The 20,087-nt window shown below is 33.1% G+C and overlaps 2 protein-coding genes and 1 long non-coding RNA gene across 3 annotated transcripts; 1 reads left to right on the plus strand and 2 right to left on the minus strand.

Annotated features, from left to right (window-relative positions):
• Window positions 1–1,848: 1,848 nt before the first annotated feature.
• On the minus strand, window positions 1,849–5,813 carry LOC133742011 (uncharacterized). Its single transcript, XR_009862318.1, has 3 exons — window positions 5,563–5,813; window positions 5,342–5,462; window positions 1,849–2,122 (listed from the first exon to the last, which is right to left on the minus strand). It is a non-coding gene; the product is annotated as an uncharacterized LOC133742011 (long non-coding RNA).
• A 3,081-nt stretch (window positions 5,814–8,894) lies between these two features.
• LOC133744280 (uncharacterized) lies at window positions 8,895–17,597 on the minus strand. Its single transcript, XM_062172415.1, has 14 exons — window positions 17,327–17,597; window positions 16,192–16,262; window positions 13,894–14,294; window positions 13,441–13,490; window positions 12,048–12,164; window positions 11,901–11,955; window positions 11,285–11,393; window positions 11,110–11,133; window positions 10,829–11,023; window positions 10,675–10,749; window positions 10,448–10,585; window positions 10,176–10,226; window positions 9,342–10,093; window positions 8,895–8,906 (listed from the first exon to the last, which is right to left on the minus strand). The coding sequence occupies exons 7-14, from the start codon at window positions 11,367–11,369 to the stop codon at window positions 8,895–8,897; spliced, it is 1,332 nt and encodes a 443-aa protein (XP_062028399.1). The 5' UTR covers window positions 11,370–11,393; window positions 11,901–11,955; window positions 12,048–12,164; window positions 13,441–13,490; window positions 13,894–14,294; window positions 16,192–16,262; window positions 17,327–17,597.
• Window positions 17,598–17,950: 353 nt separating this feature from the next.
• Window positions 17,951–18,874, plus strand: LOC133744281 (NAC domain-containing protein 83-like). The gene has a single exon (XM_062172416.1). The coding sequence runs from the start codon at window positions 17,951–17,953 to the stop codon at window positions 18,872–18,874; it is 924 nt and encodes a 307-aa protein (XP_062028400.1).
• Window positions 18,875–20,087: the final 1,213 nt, after the last annotated feature.

A 20,087-nucleotide genomic window follows, 5' to 3' on the forward strand; every position in this document is an offset into this window, starting at 1 on the left:
AGCGTGAGCACTATAGAACGATAAAAAGCCTTGTATTTTGATCGAGGAAAGAAAAAAACAGAAACCATATATTACTAGCAACAATGCCCGCGCTTTGCCGCGGGATGTGAATCGTAACCATAATGTTTTTTCTTACTCCCTAAATTTAAAAAGGAAAGGATATAAATGATAGAATTGTTTTCATTACTGTTGATAAATGCTAGAATTGTTTTCATTACTGTTGATCATCTAAAACAAAAGATGATCTTATCATAGTAGTGGGTCTAAAAAAGTTAGTCTATTGTAAAATTCAATTCAAAAATAATAGATAGAAATCAATACACGCAATAAAGACCAAACAATGTGGTATCCCTTTTCGATTCCAAGCATCAGAAGTATGTATGAAGTAAGTCATGCATCAGAAGTATTTGTACAATTATCCTATCTACAATTGTACAAAGGCCAGATTGCATAAACCAACAAAGGAAGGTGGGAAAAAAAAAATTACAGGAGAGAAAATTACATGTTTCACTTGGTTGTTGACAACTTGAAGCAGAACAAACCTTTTGAAAGGACTTTGCATCCAACAAAGCAATGTCTTCTTATGAAGTAGTTTCTGTACACAGAACACTGCGGTTCCAAAAAAAAAAAAAAAAACACACACACTCTTATCAACAACTTAAAGTAGTCAATTGTTACAATACTAATTTCTGATCTAACCTGTCATAAGAGTAAATATATAGGCACTGCAGATAAAAAATGGGGGAAGATATAATATATGGTGACCACCTTGTCGCTATACTTAAAACTATTATGCTAATGTTCCTATTGTATAAAAACGCAATAATGTTCCTATTGATTTCAGATTTCAGATTCCAGGTTCAAGATAAGCATTCATTTTCTAGTATGAAAATGGAGCAGGGGTTTAAATTGTTCAATATAAATGCAATAGAGTTAGCTTACTTAAATCGATGAACAGTGTGAGGGGAATTAGTATTTTGTAAATATTTAGTCATAATTAAATAAGAAGAAGAAGCAAATCCATTTCAATATCTCAATTTGCGAAACATAAATCAAAATAATGAAACTCATGTTAGCACAACTACTGATTCCTTACTCCTTTCGCCAATATTTAACTCCTAACATAAATAATTGAGAAGGACAGTATATACAATAGGTTAAGTTGCAAGTAAAATTAAATACTTACCTTTAGTTGCTTCTCTGACTTTGCTGCATCTAATGTTTCAAACTACAATTGGCTCCCTCTCCTTGATTCCAAATGCAAATCTGGAAATTCTAGATTAAAACACTGGACGTATTATATACACTAGAATTGATGCCCGCGCTCTGCAGCGGGTTAGGGTAGGAAATATAGGTAAGGGTTATGAGGCAAAATTAACAAACAATTGTGGAAGATTCGATTTCGTTTGTGGTGAAGAGATTTTGTTTGAGAGAGTTTTAGGTGAGGCATTTTGTTACGAGGAAAAAGGGTAGAATGTTATTTAATGGCAAAGTTGAAAAGGGTAGAAAATATAGGTAAGGGTTATGAGGGAACATTTACAAACAATTGTGGAAGGAAGGAAGAGATTTTGTTTGAGAGTTGAACGTCCAAAAATTGCCTAAGCTGTATAGTTTAAAATCAAAGGTTAGGCATTTTGTTTTATAGTCCTAATTAAGTGGGGAGTTTAATAAAAATGATTTATAACTATCAACAGTTTTTATTTTATTTATTAATTTGTATTTTTTTTGCCGTTGGGCTATTTTCTTCAGCTTTAAAAAGGAGCAGCACCTAAAATGTCAAAATTTGGACAGACTGACTAAGAAAGTTGTTTGTGTAAAAATGACATATCCATTACCAAAAGAATGGAATAAAGCAACAGTGGTATTACTTCATTATATCACTGAAATCCATAATCAATACAATATGAAAAAGAACAGCAAAGTGTCATACATAAAGTTTATGATGATTACTACAAACGGTAGCCACTGTATGCTTTATCCATGTAAATGTTATGTTTGTTTGGATTTAGAAAGTGAGAGAGAACGCGCCCGCACTTTGCTGTGGATGGAGTATCTGATAATGGAAGTTGAAATGGAAGACAATATGCTCTCAAGCTGGTTGACACTCATAGATTCGTAAAACCTGGATAATGAAGCAGAGAATGAGACTTATAGAAAATGTGAATCAGATATGTTATCAGAAGAACTGTAAAGCTATGTTTATTTTGGCAATCGAAATGTAAACTGTTGGCAAGAAATAAAATAAAGTGAGAACACACACACACACATACTTGTAAATATGAATGGATGTTGTTTGAAAAGTCTGTATGCAGAGAAAGAGAGACTCATTAAGAAGGTTGCAAGAGAAAGATAGCATGAAGCATGAAGTCAATGTTCCTTGTCTTGATTACTAATTTCTGAAATAATGGATATATGTTAGATTACATGTGTAGTAAATGTGAAATTAAAGCAAGTCGAAATTGCAGTGTTGGAAAGAAAGTTAAAAGTGATCTGTCAGGAGTGAAGTAAAGATTGAGATAAGTGAAAAAATACTCAAATATCTGATAAATGTTTGCCTTCCATCATAGTGTAAAACTGTTAAGCTGACAAAGACTATTTATTTTGTTTTGAAAATTCTGGTATTAGTTTTGCCTAACAGTAACTAAAGCAACGTAAAGAAATGCCTCTCAGGGGAAAGAGGTAAGATGAGGAACGAAGTAGATGCCTTTGATCAGTCATACCTGCTTTCCAACATGGTTATGGTAATGTGGATTGTGAAAAACTGATCAGGTATTGGTTGAAAGTACAGGATGTTTACCAAGTATATTACAAATCACAGGTGCAGTATGTTTTACTTAATATTCATAGTTATTTACATTGTTTTTCTGGCAAAATTATTTGTTAATATTTTTTTTCTTAACAAAAGAAGAAGAAGAAAAAACAACGTTTTAAAACACCATAACATCAGCAAATTCAGCTTCCAAGATACTAAGCTACTCCATTCCAGTGACCAAAAACTAAAATAGAAACATGATCTCATCAACATCCATTATTCAAACTCAATTACTTTCATATCGTCCTTCTCTTGTTAAAATGTTGCCAAAACAAACTGCAGACACAAAACCCTATCTAATTTTGCCAATTTCCTATTTGAAAAGCAACAATACATCATTTCCTTCTCAGAAATATGTACAACTGTTCTAAACCTCGAATTAAAACTGCAAAACATTGACAACAAAACAATAAAGAATATAAAACGTCAAAATTCCAATTTTTCAAATTTTAATCAAAACTGTTATTTGATTATATCATCTTATATAGAACTTAGTCAGTAACATAAAGTTAGAAGCCACCACAGTGCTATCATATAATTGGATATTTATAGAACATCAACTACGTCCCTAAACCCATTTAACAAAACAGAACAGGAAAACCAAAAGCTTCTTACTATCATTCAAAAAGAGAACAATGAGTTACTGAGGACTGAGGAGTGAAACTGTGAATTTCAAGCTACAGATCTCATTGGATTTTATGTTGCAATTCGGTAGGAGGAACTGTCCCACCAAAATGTATAAATCTTAGGTTTGGATAATAGTTGAAGGTGTGTAAATTGATTACCAGAAAAGTAATTAATTACGTGTATCTGAGTGATGCTGCATTGAAGGAGCAGGATGTTGATGATTGTGTGTTTTATCTGTCAGTGTTCAGGTAGAAATGAAGTATATGTATTGACAAAAGTACAATTTGGTTCACAGAAAACCAAGGATTTTGGACTGCCTGACCTTGTTTTTTCAAATCTATCATATCTCATTGTTTTTTCAAATCTATCATATCTCATTGTTTTTTCAAAAGACCTGAGATTTATATAATGTGTAATTCCGTTGATATATTTTTTGAAATCTGTAATGGTAAAGCTAATGCTGCAATCTTTTCAAAACCTTTGATTGTTCCAAATTTAAATAACAGTTAAAGATGGTAAATTTAACTATATTTCCCAAAAACCATAATCAACTTTGGATCCTTCACTGTGTAGCACCGTTATCGAATTTAACTATACTTTAGAAAGGAAATTATTTGAACCGTGATCAGCTGTCAAATTGCCTTCATCATAATCAACTTTGTTTATCCTACTAAGAACACAGTGCTCACTGACATCGTCATGACCTAATCCACTCTGATGCAACTTAGAGAAAAGAGCTAGAGCTTCTTTGTGAACCTATAGCACTATAGAACGCAGCATTTGAAAATAAAAATTGGAACACACATATTAAGAAAATTATGAGATGACTAAAAATTCACTCACTTTATCAGCAATGGATTGACAAAGAAGTGTGTTTCGCAGATTATATCCTCTGAGACAGAGGAAATACTAAAGAACATAATGAAGAAACAAAAACTATTGAAAACCAACACCACAGTTCTAAGAAGAAGAAAAAATAAACTATTAAAAACCAATACCACAGTGCTAAAAAGAAACAAAAACTATCTACAACTTCCTTTTGCAAAAAAGGCCAATACAAAGTAAAATCATTGCAAGGGAAGACCAAATAAGAAAGGAAAGTATAAAAACTGTGCTAAGAATTCATCCTATACATCAAATGAAGATTATGCGGCAGATCAAATTGCATGCCTAGATGAAATTCAGGCCATCGTTCAAAATTAGAGATGCTAAATCCATGAAATCAAAATATTAGATGGCAACAGTCTGATCCTTAATCTAAAGAAGAGAGAGCAGGCATCGTTTTTTTTTTGAAGGAGGGACCTGGGGAATAAAAGAACTTGTTAGTTTTGTGAAGTAAGAAAACCAAGTGTTCCCATCTATGCTCTTAATAATAACTTGCTTTGGATCTGCCCCTGACTTTACCACCAAACATATAAGCTTCCCCATGTCTCCTAAAATCTCAGCCTCCGACTCAATCTCTTCATGCATCAGAGATTCAAATATCAATTTCAAGTATAAAGTTTCAAAGACTGGTGATATGGGTTTAACTCAGAAGTTAAGACAGAGAGACTGAACTTTAGTTTTGACCCTTGAGTAATATGAAATGGTGAAGTCAACAGATTAGCAACAGATTAATATTGATCAAATTTCTCCTTCTTATGGAATTCAAAATTCAATATATCTATTTTAACTATGACCAATTGCTTATGAACACAAAAAACAGAAAGAAAGGTGCCTTTCTGGAATGCAACTACTTATGCAATTTAAGTACCATGAAAAACTTGAACCATTTACAACACTAAATCATTGCGATCCGAACAATTCTTCACAAATCACTACGAAAACCAACTATCTTAATTAACTCATAACCAAAATGTATTGCAGGGAAATTGAGCTTTGGGGATTCAAAGTTTTGCTTACCTTTGAAAGGAGGGCCTCTTCTCTTGTTCTTTTTTTTTGTTGACTAAGTATCAGATCAGTTACCAGCTGGGATTAAGAACTTTTTAATTGTCATTGATGAACGAAGATGAGCTACTCTGTCCTGCCATCATGAAGAACCACCTGTTATTAAACAAATTTGAAAACTATCCCACCATTTGTTCACAGCACAAATTTGAAAGTTGAATTTAGAGACAGAAAACCATTATAACAGGAGCACAAAAGAAGGGCTCTTTCTCATTGGATAAGACGGGGATGATGGGCACCGGGAAATGGACGATGAAGCAGGTTGCTGACTCGTCCATCGCGGCGCCAACTATTGCGGGCTCGTTGGATTGTAGATACTTGAGTGGATTGAAGGAGGAGAGGGAGAGTGTGAAGGAGGAGACTATCCAGATTCCAGAGTATCTGTAACCGCGTGAGGGATAGTTTTTGATTTTTTTTTTTTTTTCAATTTTCTTTAAAGATTATAGACATAATTTATACATTTTGTAGCACATCTTTATAAACTATATTTTTAGTGTATTTGTTTGGCATATGATTATCATTGTTTATCAAAATTTTTAAACCATTTCTTGATGTGACTCTTGATAGTGCTGCATATAATTGTCCGTGTGTAAAAACAGGTTCTGGTAAATATATACCAACTTGATTTAATGATTGACCTTGGCTTTTGTTAATAGTCATAGCATAACATGGTCTTATCGGAAATTGCCGTCTTTTAAAAATAAATGGCCACTTATTTTCAGATACATTGAGATCAATTCTTGGTATGAAAAAATTTTGACCTATGTTTTTTCCAGTTAATATTTTTGCTTCTATTAATCTGTCATATAATTTTGTTATTATTAATCTTGTACCATTGCATAAACCAGATGTTTGATTTAAATTCCGTAATAGCATGACAGGCATTCCAATTTTTAAAATCAATTGATGTGATGGTAAGCCATTAAATTCAAGTGTATTTAAAAATTCAATTAGGTACAAAGTATTGATACCTTCATTATTTCCAGAATTGACCAATATGCTATCAGCACTTAAATAAATTTTTTTTTCACCTGGTAACGAATTTATAATATAATCATTTATATCTTTGACTGTAGAATTTCGTGGCGTAACAATTGCACGTTCTTGTAAATAGTTAAAATTATTGTAATTAATATTGAAATTAGAATAAGTTGCAAGGAAAATTGCTTCTATTGGATCTTTATATGTATGAATAAGCAAGTCTTCTGGAATTTCAACCCAAGATGCATCTCTATCATTGTCATCATTAATTAAACATATATTACCTTCTCCAATTTGTAATAACCAATTTGCAAAACTTGAAATATTTATTCTTTCCTCATCACTCAAATTTTTTTTTGATAATCTCATATTTTCAGTTAAATGAAATATTTTGAATGATGACCAAAGATATGAACTGTTTAAGGAGACTTCAATTATTTGCTCTTTGCCTCCTCCAGTAATAACAGGTAAAATTTGTCTAAAATCTCCGCCTAACAAAATTGGTTTTCCAGCAAATGGTTTATTAATTGGTGGATTATTTGAATTAGATAAAATATCACGTAAACATTTGTCTAATGCCTCAAAACAATATTTATTAGCCATTGGAGCTTCGTCCCAAATAATTAAATCTGTTCTATCAATTAATTTTGCAAGATGAGTGCCTTTTTTTATTGGACATATTGATAAATTATTAATGGTAAGAGGAATTTTAAATCTTGAATGAGCAGTTCTACCGTTTGGAAGTAATAATGAAGCAATTCCAGATGAAGCAACAGCTAAAACAATTTTGCCTTCACATCTTAATTTATTTGCTATTGTATGCCATAAGAATGTCTTACCAGTTCCTCCATAACCATGAACAAAGAATGTGTTACATGTCTTTTCTTCAATTGCTTTAAGAACGTCATTATAAATAATTTTTTGACCTGTATTTAGCTGACTCACCAAATTATCGTGTTCAAGCTTCAATTGAAGACGGTCATAATTTAGTTCTTCTCTCAGTAATTTGTTATCTAATTCAAATATTTCATTTATATTAGGCATTGGCAATTGATGATCTTTTAATGAACTTGAAGATTTATTAAATATCTGTTCTAACTCAAATAATACTTTATTTTTCAATTCTGCTTCTAGTAAAATTAAAGCTGGATTTGAAAGTTCAAGTCTAGCTTTGTGGATAATATCGTCGTACATATGCATCCAACATGAATTTAACAACATTTCAGGATTTACAACATGACAAAATAATATTATTGTAACAAAAAGTTGCCGAATTTCAAAAGATGTTGCAGTCTGGAAAGATTCTGTTAATGCTTCAATCCATTCCTTGTCATCACCTAATAAGCCTAAAACTTGGCAAGCTTCTTGGTAAGAACTATATGTAATGTCATTAACTGTTTTTATTGAATCATAGTTGCAACATCCTTTTTGAATATTTAACAACATTCTCATGAAATATAATTCGCCTGCAACAGGATATACATAAGCTATTCGACCAATTGTGTGATATTTTTTTCTTGGCGTCCAATATTTGTCACGATCATCCCAAACAAATTTAGTTGGAAATTCTGTATAAGTTAGTCCACATCCAGCTGGGTAAATTGAATTTGCTTTAAACCATCCAGTTAGCATTGTATCTTCTGTGCTTTTTTGCTTTAGTATTGATTCCAGAGATTGATGTTCATTAAATATAACATTTTGTTCTAAAGGCATATGAATAGGTAAATGTTGTACAGCTGGATGTCGAGAATGGATTGAAAATTCAAATAGCCTCCATACAGATTCGTGTGGAGTTAAATAACGGCAATTAAGATAGGCAGCAATTTCGTCGTTTAAGTTTTGATGTAATAAAATTCGAGCTCGATCTGGTCCTTTATTAATATATTTAAATAAATATTTAATCAACATTGATTGAGAACATGATTCAACATTAATATGAGCATTATATCTTAATAATAAATCTCGGTTATAAGGTACAATAAAATTATTCCCAATATGTATATTGTTTTTCACTACAAATTTTGTATTATCATCATGACGTTTATATATTGAAGGTCCATTTCTTTCGCATATAGTATTTATGTTATATGGTTTTGGAAAAAAATTTGAACACTTCCCATTTCGCATGCAAGGAGATTTAGTATTTATTTGTCCACAGGGTCCATGAATCATAAATTGACTTACAATTTCAAAAAGTTCTGGATCAGTATCTTGATTTGGTAATTCAGCGGAAATAATAGAATCTATATCAGTTGCTGTATAACATTTGTAATCTTTTTTTAACCAAAATAACATATGAGCATGAGGAAGTCCTCTTTTTTGAAATTCTATTGTATGAACATCTGCTTCAATTTCTCCAAAAGGTTGTCCGGATTTAATATAAGCAACCATATCTTGCAATTTGATTTTAAACATTCGTAAAATTATATCTGGTCTATCTTCTGCTTTATAGTTGGGTTTATCTTTTAAATATCGTTGTATTTCGACCCATTTAACATTGCAAGTAAAATTTATAAATAAATCAGGATTACCATATTCTCTGCAAATTGCCATAGCATCTTGATAATTGTTAATCATATTTCTTGGACCTCCTGTATGAGAACTTGGTAAAATAATTTTTCAACCTAAGTCGCAGACTTTGTTAATTCCAGCTGAACGTGCGTTATAAATATCTTTATAAGTCTCGGTTCGAAAATTTTTTTGGTTTTGTCTAATCCAATGTAAACGACTTTCTTCAACTGTTGCATAAGCATCTACTAAATACTGTTGAAATAATCGTCAACCTTTTAACAAAGTACTCATTTTATTATTTCTATCTTGAAGTTGATATGTAATAAAAGCTCGCATTGATATATTTCGTTTTTTTTTCTGTGCGACTTTGTGCAATTTGATGCATTGGTATATTTATTCTATAACCGTTTTCACCATAAGGAAAAAGTATTGGATACTGTAATGACATGTATTTTGGATGTACTTTAGAAATGCGCTGTAAATTTCCGCTATTTGATTGAATAATAATATCTCTATTTGAATCAAATTGTCCAATGTCACCAACTATTAAACCACCAATTTCTTCACTTGTTGGCTGTTCATATTGTTTACTATCAGTAGGTTGATGATCAAGTATAATCATATTAAACGAAGATAAAGAATGAGCTTCAAACTTGTTTCTCATTGTTCGAAATTCTTTTACTAAATCATTGTTTTCATCAAACATTTTTATCAGTCCTTGTACAATATCTGGCTTAATTTTCGTATTAACATGAGTAGGATCAATAGCATTAATCCGATTTGAAATCTCATTTTTTGTATCATATATGTATAGCTGAGCAAATTTAGGACATTCTCCATCAGAAGGTAAAACAGAACCCATTAAATGGTGTACTTGCCCACTTATCTTAAAAACATAGGGACCTGAACCAATGTTAATATTTTTATCAATTGCTGCTCCCATTGATGTAAAAGAAAACATTGAATTATAGACTCTAATATTCTCTCTAAATACTCTGCTATTTGAGTCATTATTTGGATCTAATAATTGTTCAAGAAAATATGGAGCTTCTTCTGATGACTGAACTTGGATTTGACCTTTTTGACAGCAATTTGTATAAATGAGAGGTGCATTTGAAGATGATTGTTTAAGAGCCTCTCTAGACCAAAAATTCGCATTGCAATAATTGCATTCATGAATATTATCACCCAAATCTTCATATCTCATAATCAATCCTACAACAGTAATATTATATTTGGTAAGCAAATGTATATGTATATTTGATTGATACACAGACTAAAATTTAACAAAAATAACCTGCTCTACTTTTCTGATATGATGCCTGACCGAATGAGAACGAACAGTGACCTGAATGTAAAATATGACATAAATTAATAACAATGATGACAATTATGATAAAAATTACTCAGACTGTAAATATGAAGTCATGATGAATGCAGAAAAAATTATACCTCTTATTCCATTAGGTTTGTATTAATTTAGATGAAAGGAAAATCAAAATGATCGAACAATGTTGTAAACATATCATGAAATGTTTTTAAAAACTGATACAAATTCATCCACTATACCTGTATGACTAACATGCGAATGTTCACTGTTAACAAAAGTTTGATTCAACAACAGAGTGTTATTTTTTTCAGCAGGTTCAACTCTTCTAATCAAGTGTTCAGAGCTGTCATTTTTTTCTGTTACTGCAGGTTCAGCAACTATAAAAAACATTAAGACAATGTTATACAATTTGAATTATTGAAGAACAAAATACATTCAATTTTAATATATATATATATATATATACCATGTCTTCGCCCTCTTGATCTTCTATTCAACTGTTTAGAAGTGTATTTTTCCTCTGTTATTGCAGGTTCAGTAACTATAAAAAACATTGACACAATGTTACAGAATTTGAATTCATGAAGAACAAAATACATTCAATTTTAATTTATACATACCACGTCTTGGTCTTCTTGATCTTCTTTGATGCATTCCCTCTGTACCAAAATCCCCACTATCAGTTTGGCCTCTCATGGCATAAAAATTCTCACTGTTGTTTCTTGTTTCTATCTCTGCATCACGATTTAGACCTTCAGCATCATTTTGTTCCAACATTCTTTTTCCTCTTTTGTGCGTGATATCACATGCCATAACTACATTGAAAAGAAAGGGAATTAAAATAACAAATGACTCAAAACCACTCTTATAATCAAATCTCAATCCAAAACATTAAAACTACCTGAGTGCACACTGTCCCAAAGCTCTGTAAAATGAACAGAAAGCAAAAACCAATTACAAAATGCAACATAGTTAGTCGGACAAACATAGTTATATCATGTATTTTGTACAAAAACAGCACACAATGAAAACAAACAAAGCCACTAACTGAGTAAACATAAATTCAAAGTTCATACCTGAATACGAATCAAAGATGGACACAACGTTAAACAGTAGACCAAGGAACAGTGGCAGCCAAATGATATGTAGACTATTTTGCATAAATTCTGTAAAAAGCAACCGAAACTGTAACATAATTATGAAATTAATTATATAACTACAGAAAACAACAGCAATACAATATTTGTTAAACTAAAGCACAAACAAAAGAAAAAGAAAATAAGAAAAATAAAGGAGAAGAATCTGTCTTACAACAATAAAATTTTTTTTCAATTTCTTCAAAGTATGTGAACAACCACGCTCATACCAGTTAGGTTTGGTTTACATAATAGATATGAATGATAAGGACATCAAAATTGTCATGCATTACATTCCTGTATTAAAACTAATGCTTCATTTAACTTGCAAATATGTATGACATTGATTAGCGCTCACATGGCAAAAAACTACACTTCATTTGCCATTAGTTAACTTAAAAAGAAAAACACAAAAAAATAAAAGTAAAGACACAGTAATTTATTAAAACTCAAATTTTTTCAATCAATCGTTCAGATTCCAAACCACACAGACCCAAAACATCAAAACCCCTATGAGTCAAAATGCAAAGTTTTGAAATCAATATGAGAGCGTCACCTTCAGCTTTTTCCAATCGATCACTTAAATCCCAAACTGGAGCGCAAACAATACCCTAAAACATCAAAGCTCATATCAATTCAAACACAACCACAAAAAAAAACCCCAATGAAGATAAAAAAAACATAGAAATCAATAAAGCAATACCTTCAATTTGAAACCTTTCAAAATCGACAGAAAGGACGACCCAAAATTGATCCAAACAGAATTCAAACCAAGTTCTTCTCCTCTTCCTTTAATCGGCCTCGCCTGCTCCAATCCTTTCTATTCTAAAACAACAGGTCCTCATTACAAATAAAAATTACTCAAAACCTATCACTATGATTTTTTCTTCATGAATACAAAAATTAATTGAACTATAATATTTACTCAAATTGATAAAACAATTACAATAAAATCCCCCAATATTTTAACAGTTTCAATCAAACAATACTAACACAAAAAAAACACAACAGCAGAGATGCAATCCTTACTTCAAGAATTTGGCAAATTGTTTTGATATACCTGCGGGTCTTTCTCTAATTAAACACTGTTATATAGAAACATAACCCATTAAAAGTGAGCCAATCCTGAATATAAATTAGCCAAATTGGACACTTTGAGAACCAATGACAACCAAAACAAAAAAACAAAACTCATCCCCAGCACATTCTACAAATGAACATAAAGGGCAAATAATTAAAAATTCTACCGTTATTAGTTCTAAATTTAGGGGCAGTTTTGTTGACTCAAAATGAAATAAAATCAAATCCAAAAAAATCAAGCAAAGCCTGACATTAAATTAATTTATAAAAAATTCTACACCAGAAAGTTGAATTATAAATGTCAATAAAGTTAACCTACAACTTAAAAAATAAAATTTTAACAGCCGTGTGAACATATAGCTGCCAAAAAAAATATAAGAATTCATACTGAGATTGTGCTGTAGAAATTGATATGCTAAATAACATTTAACCTTGTTAAACTACAGGCAGAAAAATAAAGTCACATTTCCAAGTAATCACTCCTCAATATAAGAAAGTCAAATTTTCACTCACTCCTAATTACAGATGACTGAATGAAAATGAAAAAATGACAGAAGAAAATGAAAAAAAGACGGGACATTAGAAGAACAGAGACCTCACCTTCTTATATTTCAACCATCATTCATTTAAACATGCACAGGTTAATCTTACAACCAAAATATTTATTTATAACCACAATCTGAGTGAATTATAACCACATTTACATATCACTTCCATTCCTCACATGTCCATAGAATAGGCTGCACATTGTTGTTATTTTGGAAAACAGTTAAGTAAATACATCAAATGTATACAAACTGATCCAAAAATGCTAAAACCAAAATATTTTGAAACACGTAGATATAAAATTTATGAAATGTATCAGTTTTTATAATATTTGAAACAACTATACTCTTTCTTTCAGTACAATTAGAAACAGAAATATAAGTTTATCACAAATTCAGGAATACAAACAATAATAAAAAAAAACTCACAGCTCAGAAAACAAAAACCAAATTGGCTTAGAAACAACTAACCTCCTACTCAGATGATGACGTGAAAATTGCCTTTTCTGAACATCAGCTATCTGTGCAAAGCCAAGCAAACAATCACACCCAATCTCTCTATTTCTTTGTGGATCATTCTTCATAAGCAATGAATTTGAAACAGATAGCCCAACCAATCTTTAATAATTTGACAATTCATTGTCCTCTAAAATTTTTTTAACTCATTGCACATGTAGCGGTCTAATTGTTTTGATTTTAAGAGCAATAAATAAGGAAGTACACAAAACAACCCACTTTCAGAAATAACAATCGATTCCTATCATTGAAAAATTATTTCAAAGCTATTACAAATCTAAGAATCAGAAACAATTATCCCCCCAGTTCATTCAAAATATCCCAAAACTATCATCCCCCTCAAAAACATCAACAAAAGAAGGAAAAATCCAACAACAAAAAACCCAGAACGATTGAAACTACAAATACCTTGCAACCGATCTATTGTCGCCGAGATCTTCTCCTTTCCTCTATTCCGTTCGTCTTTCTTTTCTCTTCTATCCCTCTTTTCTTTCTTCTCTCTTCTTTCGTTTCTGCTTTCGTCTCTTCTATTCCTCTTTTCTCTCTGCTCTCTTCTCTCGGCGAGATCTTCTCCTCTTTTCTATTCTTCTTTTGCTTTTTTTGATCTTGATCTAAGTGGCTGAGTTCCAAACCCGACGGTTATCGGCGAGATCTTCCCCTCTCTTCGATTCTTCTTTTCCTTCTTTTCTCTTCTTTTGCTTTTTTATTTCTTGATCTGAGCGGCTGAATTCCAAACCCAAACAACGATCCATATCCAACGCAGAGAAGAGCAAGGTCAGAAATGACTTTTCCACCTTCTTGATATTATCCTGGAACAGTGAGGACAAATAGGGCTTTTCCGCCCCTTATAAGAAACAGTAAAACAGTATTCTTCATCCTTTATATATAGAAAAATATATACAATCAAATAAGATTAATAGGCAGAATAAGAATAAAATAGAAGACACGATCAAATAAGAGGCAGAATATGAGATTACTATGAAGACGCTGGAAATAGTCCCCGCGCTTTGCTGCGGGATGTAACATTATCAATGAATTAGATGTAATAGAACTAAACTTAAAAGGATGACAAAATTGTTTTCAATTGTCTTGAGACCATTGCTACATTATAAATCAAGGATCTCAGACAAAATTGTACAATATGACAAAATAGTACAATATCATCACTGCAGATCATCTAAAACAAAAGATGAATTAAAGTTTCTACTGGCAACATTTTCCATTATAGTAGTTTTCAAAAAATAGGCTATCTTAGTTTAAAGTCAACTTGGTTACAATTGCTGCTGGAACATTTTCTAAAAAATAGTTGTTCCAGGTGTATATATACAAAAGGTGTTGGCCTATCAAAAGTTGGTCATGAGTCTCTCCAAAAGCATTGTTTGCTGCAGTTCTATCTATACAAAAAGTGGTGCAGCAACAAATAGTAATTCAGCAGGGAATAAAATTTAGAAAAGGAGACTGAAACAGTGACCACTGACCAGGATCACACTGCTTATAAAATTTCTTCAAAATCTGCAAACAAAAATCGAGAGCAAGGAAAATTCATACTCAAAATCCAAAAATTTACTAAGAGGAGGAAACCAATTGGAAACTGGAAATTGATTACCTAAATAGTGAAATGATACATAATAAAGGATACAGTTAAATGATATCAAATCCATTATTATGCATCACTTCACTATTTAGGTAATACAAACCCAACAGAACAGCATTCACTGACTATAAATATCCCATAGATTCGTTTGAAAGTTAAACACTACGTATGAATCTGTAACTCATATCAATATCAGCAAAAGAAGAATGCAATAGAAGGGAACAACAATGAACTACTGAAGTTCATGTATAGAATTAAGCTTTGAAATTAAGAATATTGCGGAAGATTAACAAAAAGGCATCAATGACACTACTAAGGGACATGTATGTTAACTGTATACAAAAGTGCACATGATGAGGCATCAACCAAATGTTAATACAAAGAAAAGAACCAAGCTGAGAAGGTAACTTAATTGCAGCAGTTACAGAATTCTACAAAACATAGCACTTAACAGAGGATTCCAGTAATAAAGTTAGGGCTACTTGCAGCAACTGCCCCTAAAAAGTCATCGATCCTCAGAAATAAGCCAAGAAGTTACAGAATTCTACAAAACATAGCACTTAACAGAGGATTCCAGTAATAAAGTTAGGACTACTTGCAGCAACTGCCCCTAAAAAGTCATCGATCCTCAGAAATAAGCCAAGAAGGTCTAAATCCCTACTTCTTCAATAATTCCCAGAAAGAACACGAATCAAAAAATAAAAAAATTCATAGAAACAAAACGACTTGGTTTAATTTCAACGATCAATATCAAGGAGTGATGATTAAGGAAAAGAAGCACGAAGAGAGAGCCGGGGAAAAAAAAAAAAAAAAAAAGGATGCCGTGGCTCATCAACTGCAATCACAAAATGATTCAAAACCTCATTCCTTATCATCAACTATTCCAATCCTTCACCCATCAAATACAGCACCCAGAAAGAATTTCAAATCACATTCTCAGAAATTCACAAATAACTTCCACTTGTCCTATTTTAAAGCGAGAAATATACTTAAATGAGAAAAGGCACAGAATACTCAATCAACTTAACACAGGACCAGCTACTTGATCATATTTGAAAGCGAGAAATAAACTTAAATGAGAAAAGGCACAGAATAAAAGATTGAAATCTCACCTATGAAATTCGAGATGAAACTGATTTCCCTTCTTCCCTTTTCTATTTGAATGCCTCAGACTTTACAAAGACTGCAAATTATGGAAAATCAAAAGTTATTTAGAGATAAAAAAAATTAGCTTTAACATCAGAAATTCCCAACATTGTCTTTGGTCACAAATTCCCATAAAACAAAAATTGTTCTCTCTGTTGTTTTAAATAAAGCTGACAGCCAATTTTCACTTATACTATTTAAGATTACTCTTAATGCTTTAGCTGTTTGAAGATCACATCTCATTGATCCCCACTTACTCAGAATCCACTATTAAATATGGTTCAGAGCACAACAATTATGAAACCAAACCCAAAACCTCTGTAAGAAAACCAAACTCCAACAGCTCACCATCAAAAAAAGAGGGGAAAAAAATTCACCACCAAAAGACACTAAACAAAGAAAACAGCAAAAGAAAAGTTACCTCGAGCAAAAACTCCAAAATCAACAGACCAATAAAAAAAAAAAAAAAAAAATCAAACAAAAACAGATAGCAGCAGCACACATTCCAATTTCACACCAGCACTTGAAGTATAATCATATCAAATCAAGGAAGACATACAAAAATTCATCCCAATCAAGGAAGCCACTATCTAATGTCTATGTCTGAGAAATAAAATAGAAAAAAATATAATCCAATAAAAATACCCATTGCAATTGAACAGCCTTAATTTAACAAACTTGCATAACGAATACAGAACAAAACAACTCAACTCAACAACGTAATGTCTCTTTTCAATCAACACATAGAAATCCAGAAAGAAAAGGGGTGTAAAACGATGAATTGCAAGCAAGAGGCACTACTCTACCAAGCACCCACGGATCAAACAAACCAAACACAAAACCCAATTTCACAATCGAGGATCAAACAGAAAACCCAATTTCACCAAAAAAAAAAAAAGGAAAAACCCAGAAATCCGAAACCCCCAATTCCCATCCAAAGACCACAACTTTAAACAAAACCCACAACAACTGAGCCCAGAAATTCGAAACCCCCAATTTCCTCCAAAGCCAAAGACCACAACTTTAAACAAAACCCAGAATAACCGAGCCCAGAGGAACTCGAATTCAGAGTCGGATGCAATATTCAGACCTGAGAATTACCGGATTATCGGATTCAATTGGATTGACTGGGCAACGACTCTATGCTTTAGGGATTTGCCTCCGATCTCCAGAAAGCTCGAGCTTCGTCTCTCTTCAATAACCTCGTGCCGAGTGATCAAATGCAGGTTAGAGACGGAAATCAATCCCTTTGCCACAGAAATCAATATTCCTTGCCGCGTATCTAATCAAACCCTCCAGTTGCTCCACTGTCAAGTTGATAAGGAGAAGCGAGAGAGCGAAATTCTCCTGTCGGCGGGCGGGGGTTTATGACTGACTGAACGATAGGCAGGGATGTAACTTAAGGGCAAAATAGTCATTTACGCATCCACGCGCTTTGGAAACCCTACTTTCAAGTCGGTTACTTAAGAGTGGACTCCAAGTCATTAGTTTCTATAAATTGGACCGACCATCGATCTCTAAATTCCAAACCATCTGAAACCTTCTCCCCTCATCCAAAACCCTAGTTTCTATTAATCATCCATCAAAACCAACCGAAGCCCTAGTCATTAGTAATCCATCCATCCATCGATATATCGAAACCGTAGCTACTCGATCATATCTTCTTTCCTCAAACAAGCCTTTCCAAGAAAACCAAGAAATATATATATGCAGCAAGATCTTGCAATGGAGGAGACCAGAGGCAATCAATTTCCTGGAGAGAGGTTCTGCCCCATGGAGGACGAACTAGTTCTCTTCTACCTTAAGCCCATGTTGAGCGGAGAGAAGGTGCCCGGCAGAAACAGCGTGGTGTTCGACTGCGACCTCTACGGTCACCAAGAACCTTGGGAGATATGGGACGCCTACAAGACCAGAAGACCAAACGACTTGAGGCTCAACAAGGACATCTACTTCTTTACCCAACACAAGACGATGAGTTCCACAGACACACGCATACGCCGGACCGTTGGCAATGGCACCTGGAAGGGCGACGACTCCGGCAAGCCAGTAAAATCTCTGGAGACTGGTCGTGTGGTTGGCTTGAAGAAAAGACTTACTTACAAGAACCAAGCATCGGAGCACAACGGTTGTTGGATCTTGTATGAGTTCTACCTTGATCCATCACTCACCGACAATAAACAAAAGGCGGTGAAAGACTATGTTCTCTGTCTGCTAAGAAAAAATGGTGAACCCAAAACCAAGATGATCAAAAAGAAGAGAAAGCAACGTGAAGAGGAAGAGGTTCTTGCCTGTGCCTGTGCCTGTGATGATGGAGAGAACACAAACAAGGAGCAAGAAGAGTTGCTTGAGCCTCAAGCGAAGCGACAACAACCTTCAGAAGAAAATGTACCCCCTGTATCTCACAATATTGGTTCAGAACCTATAGATCAAAATGGGTCGGTTATTAGTGAGGTACAAGTCAGCAGCGAAGATGAAGCATTTAGTTTTGCCTTTGATGATTTCATTATCCCTATGGATCATGCGTACATCAACTCTGATGAATTCAGCAACTACAACTTTGGAGACGAGTTCATGTCGGGAGGGGATGACATCGATACAGCTGATATACTACCACTCTCATCATCATTCCCACAGCTGCTTGGAGATTAGAATCATGAAGTATAGCTGCCTAGTTAGCTCCTTAGCTAAATTAGTTCAATCTCTGAAACAGGATTTTTGGACATTTCACTGTAAATCATCACGTACACTAGTTGTTTGATTATGTAGGTACATTTTATTTTTATCTGCTTTTTATGGCAATTGTAACAGCTGCCAACAGCAGCATATCCCTATACAAAATCAATAAAACTCAGATTTTTTTTTTCCCTTAAGTTTGGTGTTCCCATCTTTTTTTTTCCCTTAAGTTTGGCTTCAACTCCATCTTCTGCCTCCCCCTCTAACGACTACTATTGGGGCCAATTCTTCCATCTCAATTCTCTTTTGAATGAAGCAATTGGTTTAGTTAGGTCTTTTAGCTAGATTCTATGTTATTCCTGTAGATCTATTGATATCAGAACCAAATAATTGGTAGTACACTATAATCCTGTAAATCAGTTTTTGTTAAATGAAATTAACTTTTCACTGTTCGTTCTTTATCTATTTAGTTATTGCACTTGATCCTCTATTAATTGATCATGTCTGGATTGGGCTATCTTCATGGTAGTTATTGAGGTGCTAGGTGCTACATTTCATATGGATGAAATTAAGGTTTCTCTGTTCAGTGGCTAGGCCAAGACCTCTTTGTTGGATTACACTGACTCATAGTGTTTAAGTAGGAAGTCCGATCCATTCATTGATTACCATGGTGAAAGCATCATTATATCTGATTTAGTACCAGAAAATTGGATGCCATTTTATTTTTGCAAGCCATGGATCTTGAATCTTTCTATTATAAAGTGTTCCGAGTAATAGCATCATAACAATGACATTTTACAGCAGCAAATTAAAATTTTGAGCACATATCAAGTGCCTGCAATGATACCTCTATTAATACAAAATAATGCAATCACACGTCTTGGGATGAAAAAAGCATTTCAATGCCATACTACAACAAATGAATTACCATTTCACTCTTTAACTAGAAATAAATAAATACAAGATTGAATTTCATAAAGGAATCAAGCCATCTGTAGCACAAAACAAATGCCAGTAATGTAACACAACTTGAGAAACACGAAGATGTGTTTGGCAGTACAAAACTTAAAGAAGAATAAGAGCCCTTTCCACTGCAACAAAGATAAAATAGAGAAGCTTGGATATAAGTTAGCAAGATGTCCAGAAGGCTGTTTTGGCATCTCTTCTGATTACAGGGATTTGATATACC

Source organism: Rosa rugosa, chromosome 4 (genome assembly GCF_958449725.1).
Source record: "Rosa rugosa chromosome 4, drRosRugo1.1, whole genome shotgun sequence".
NCBI classification, from domain to species: Eukaryota; Viridiplantae; Streptophyta; class Magnoliopsida; order Rosales; family Rosaceae; genus Rosa; species Rosa rugosa.

Excerpts from the sequence above, each read along its gene's own strand:
- LOC133744280 (XM_062172415.1), bottom strand. The coding sequence starts at position 11,369 with ATGCAAAATAGTCTACATATCATTTGGCTGCCACTGTTCCTTGGTCTA. Across the intron at positions 11,134-11,284 it reads CATCTTTGATTCGTATTCAG|AGCTTTGGGACAGTGTGCAC; the intron begins GTATGAACTTTG and ends TTCATTTTACAG. Across the intron at positions 10,227-10,447 it reads TTCGCATGTTAGTCATACAG|GTCACTGTTCGTTCTCATTC; the intron begins GTATAGTGGATG and ends TTTTACATTCAG.
- LOC133744281 (XM_062172416.1), top strand. The coding sequence starts at position 17,951 with ATGGAGGAGACCAGAGGCAATCAATTTCCTGGAGAGAGGTTCTGCCCC.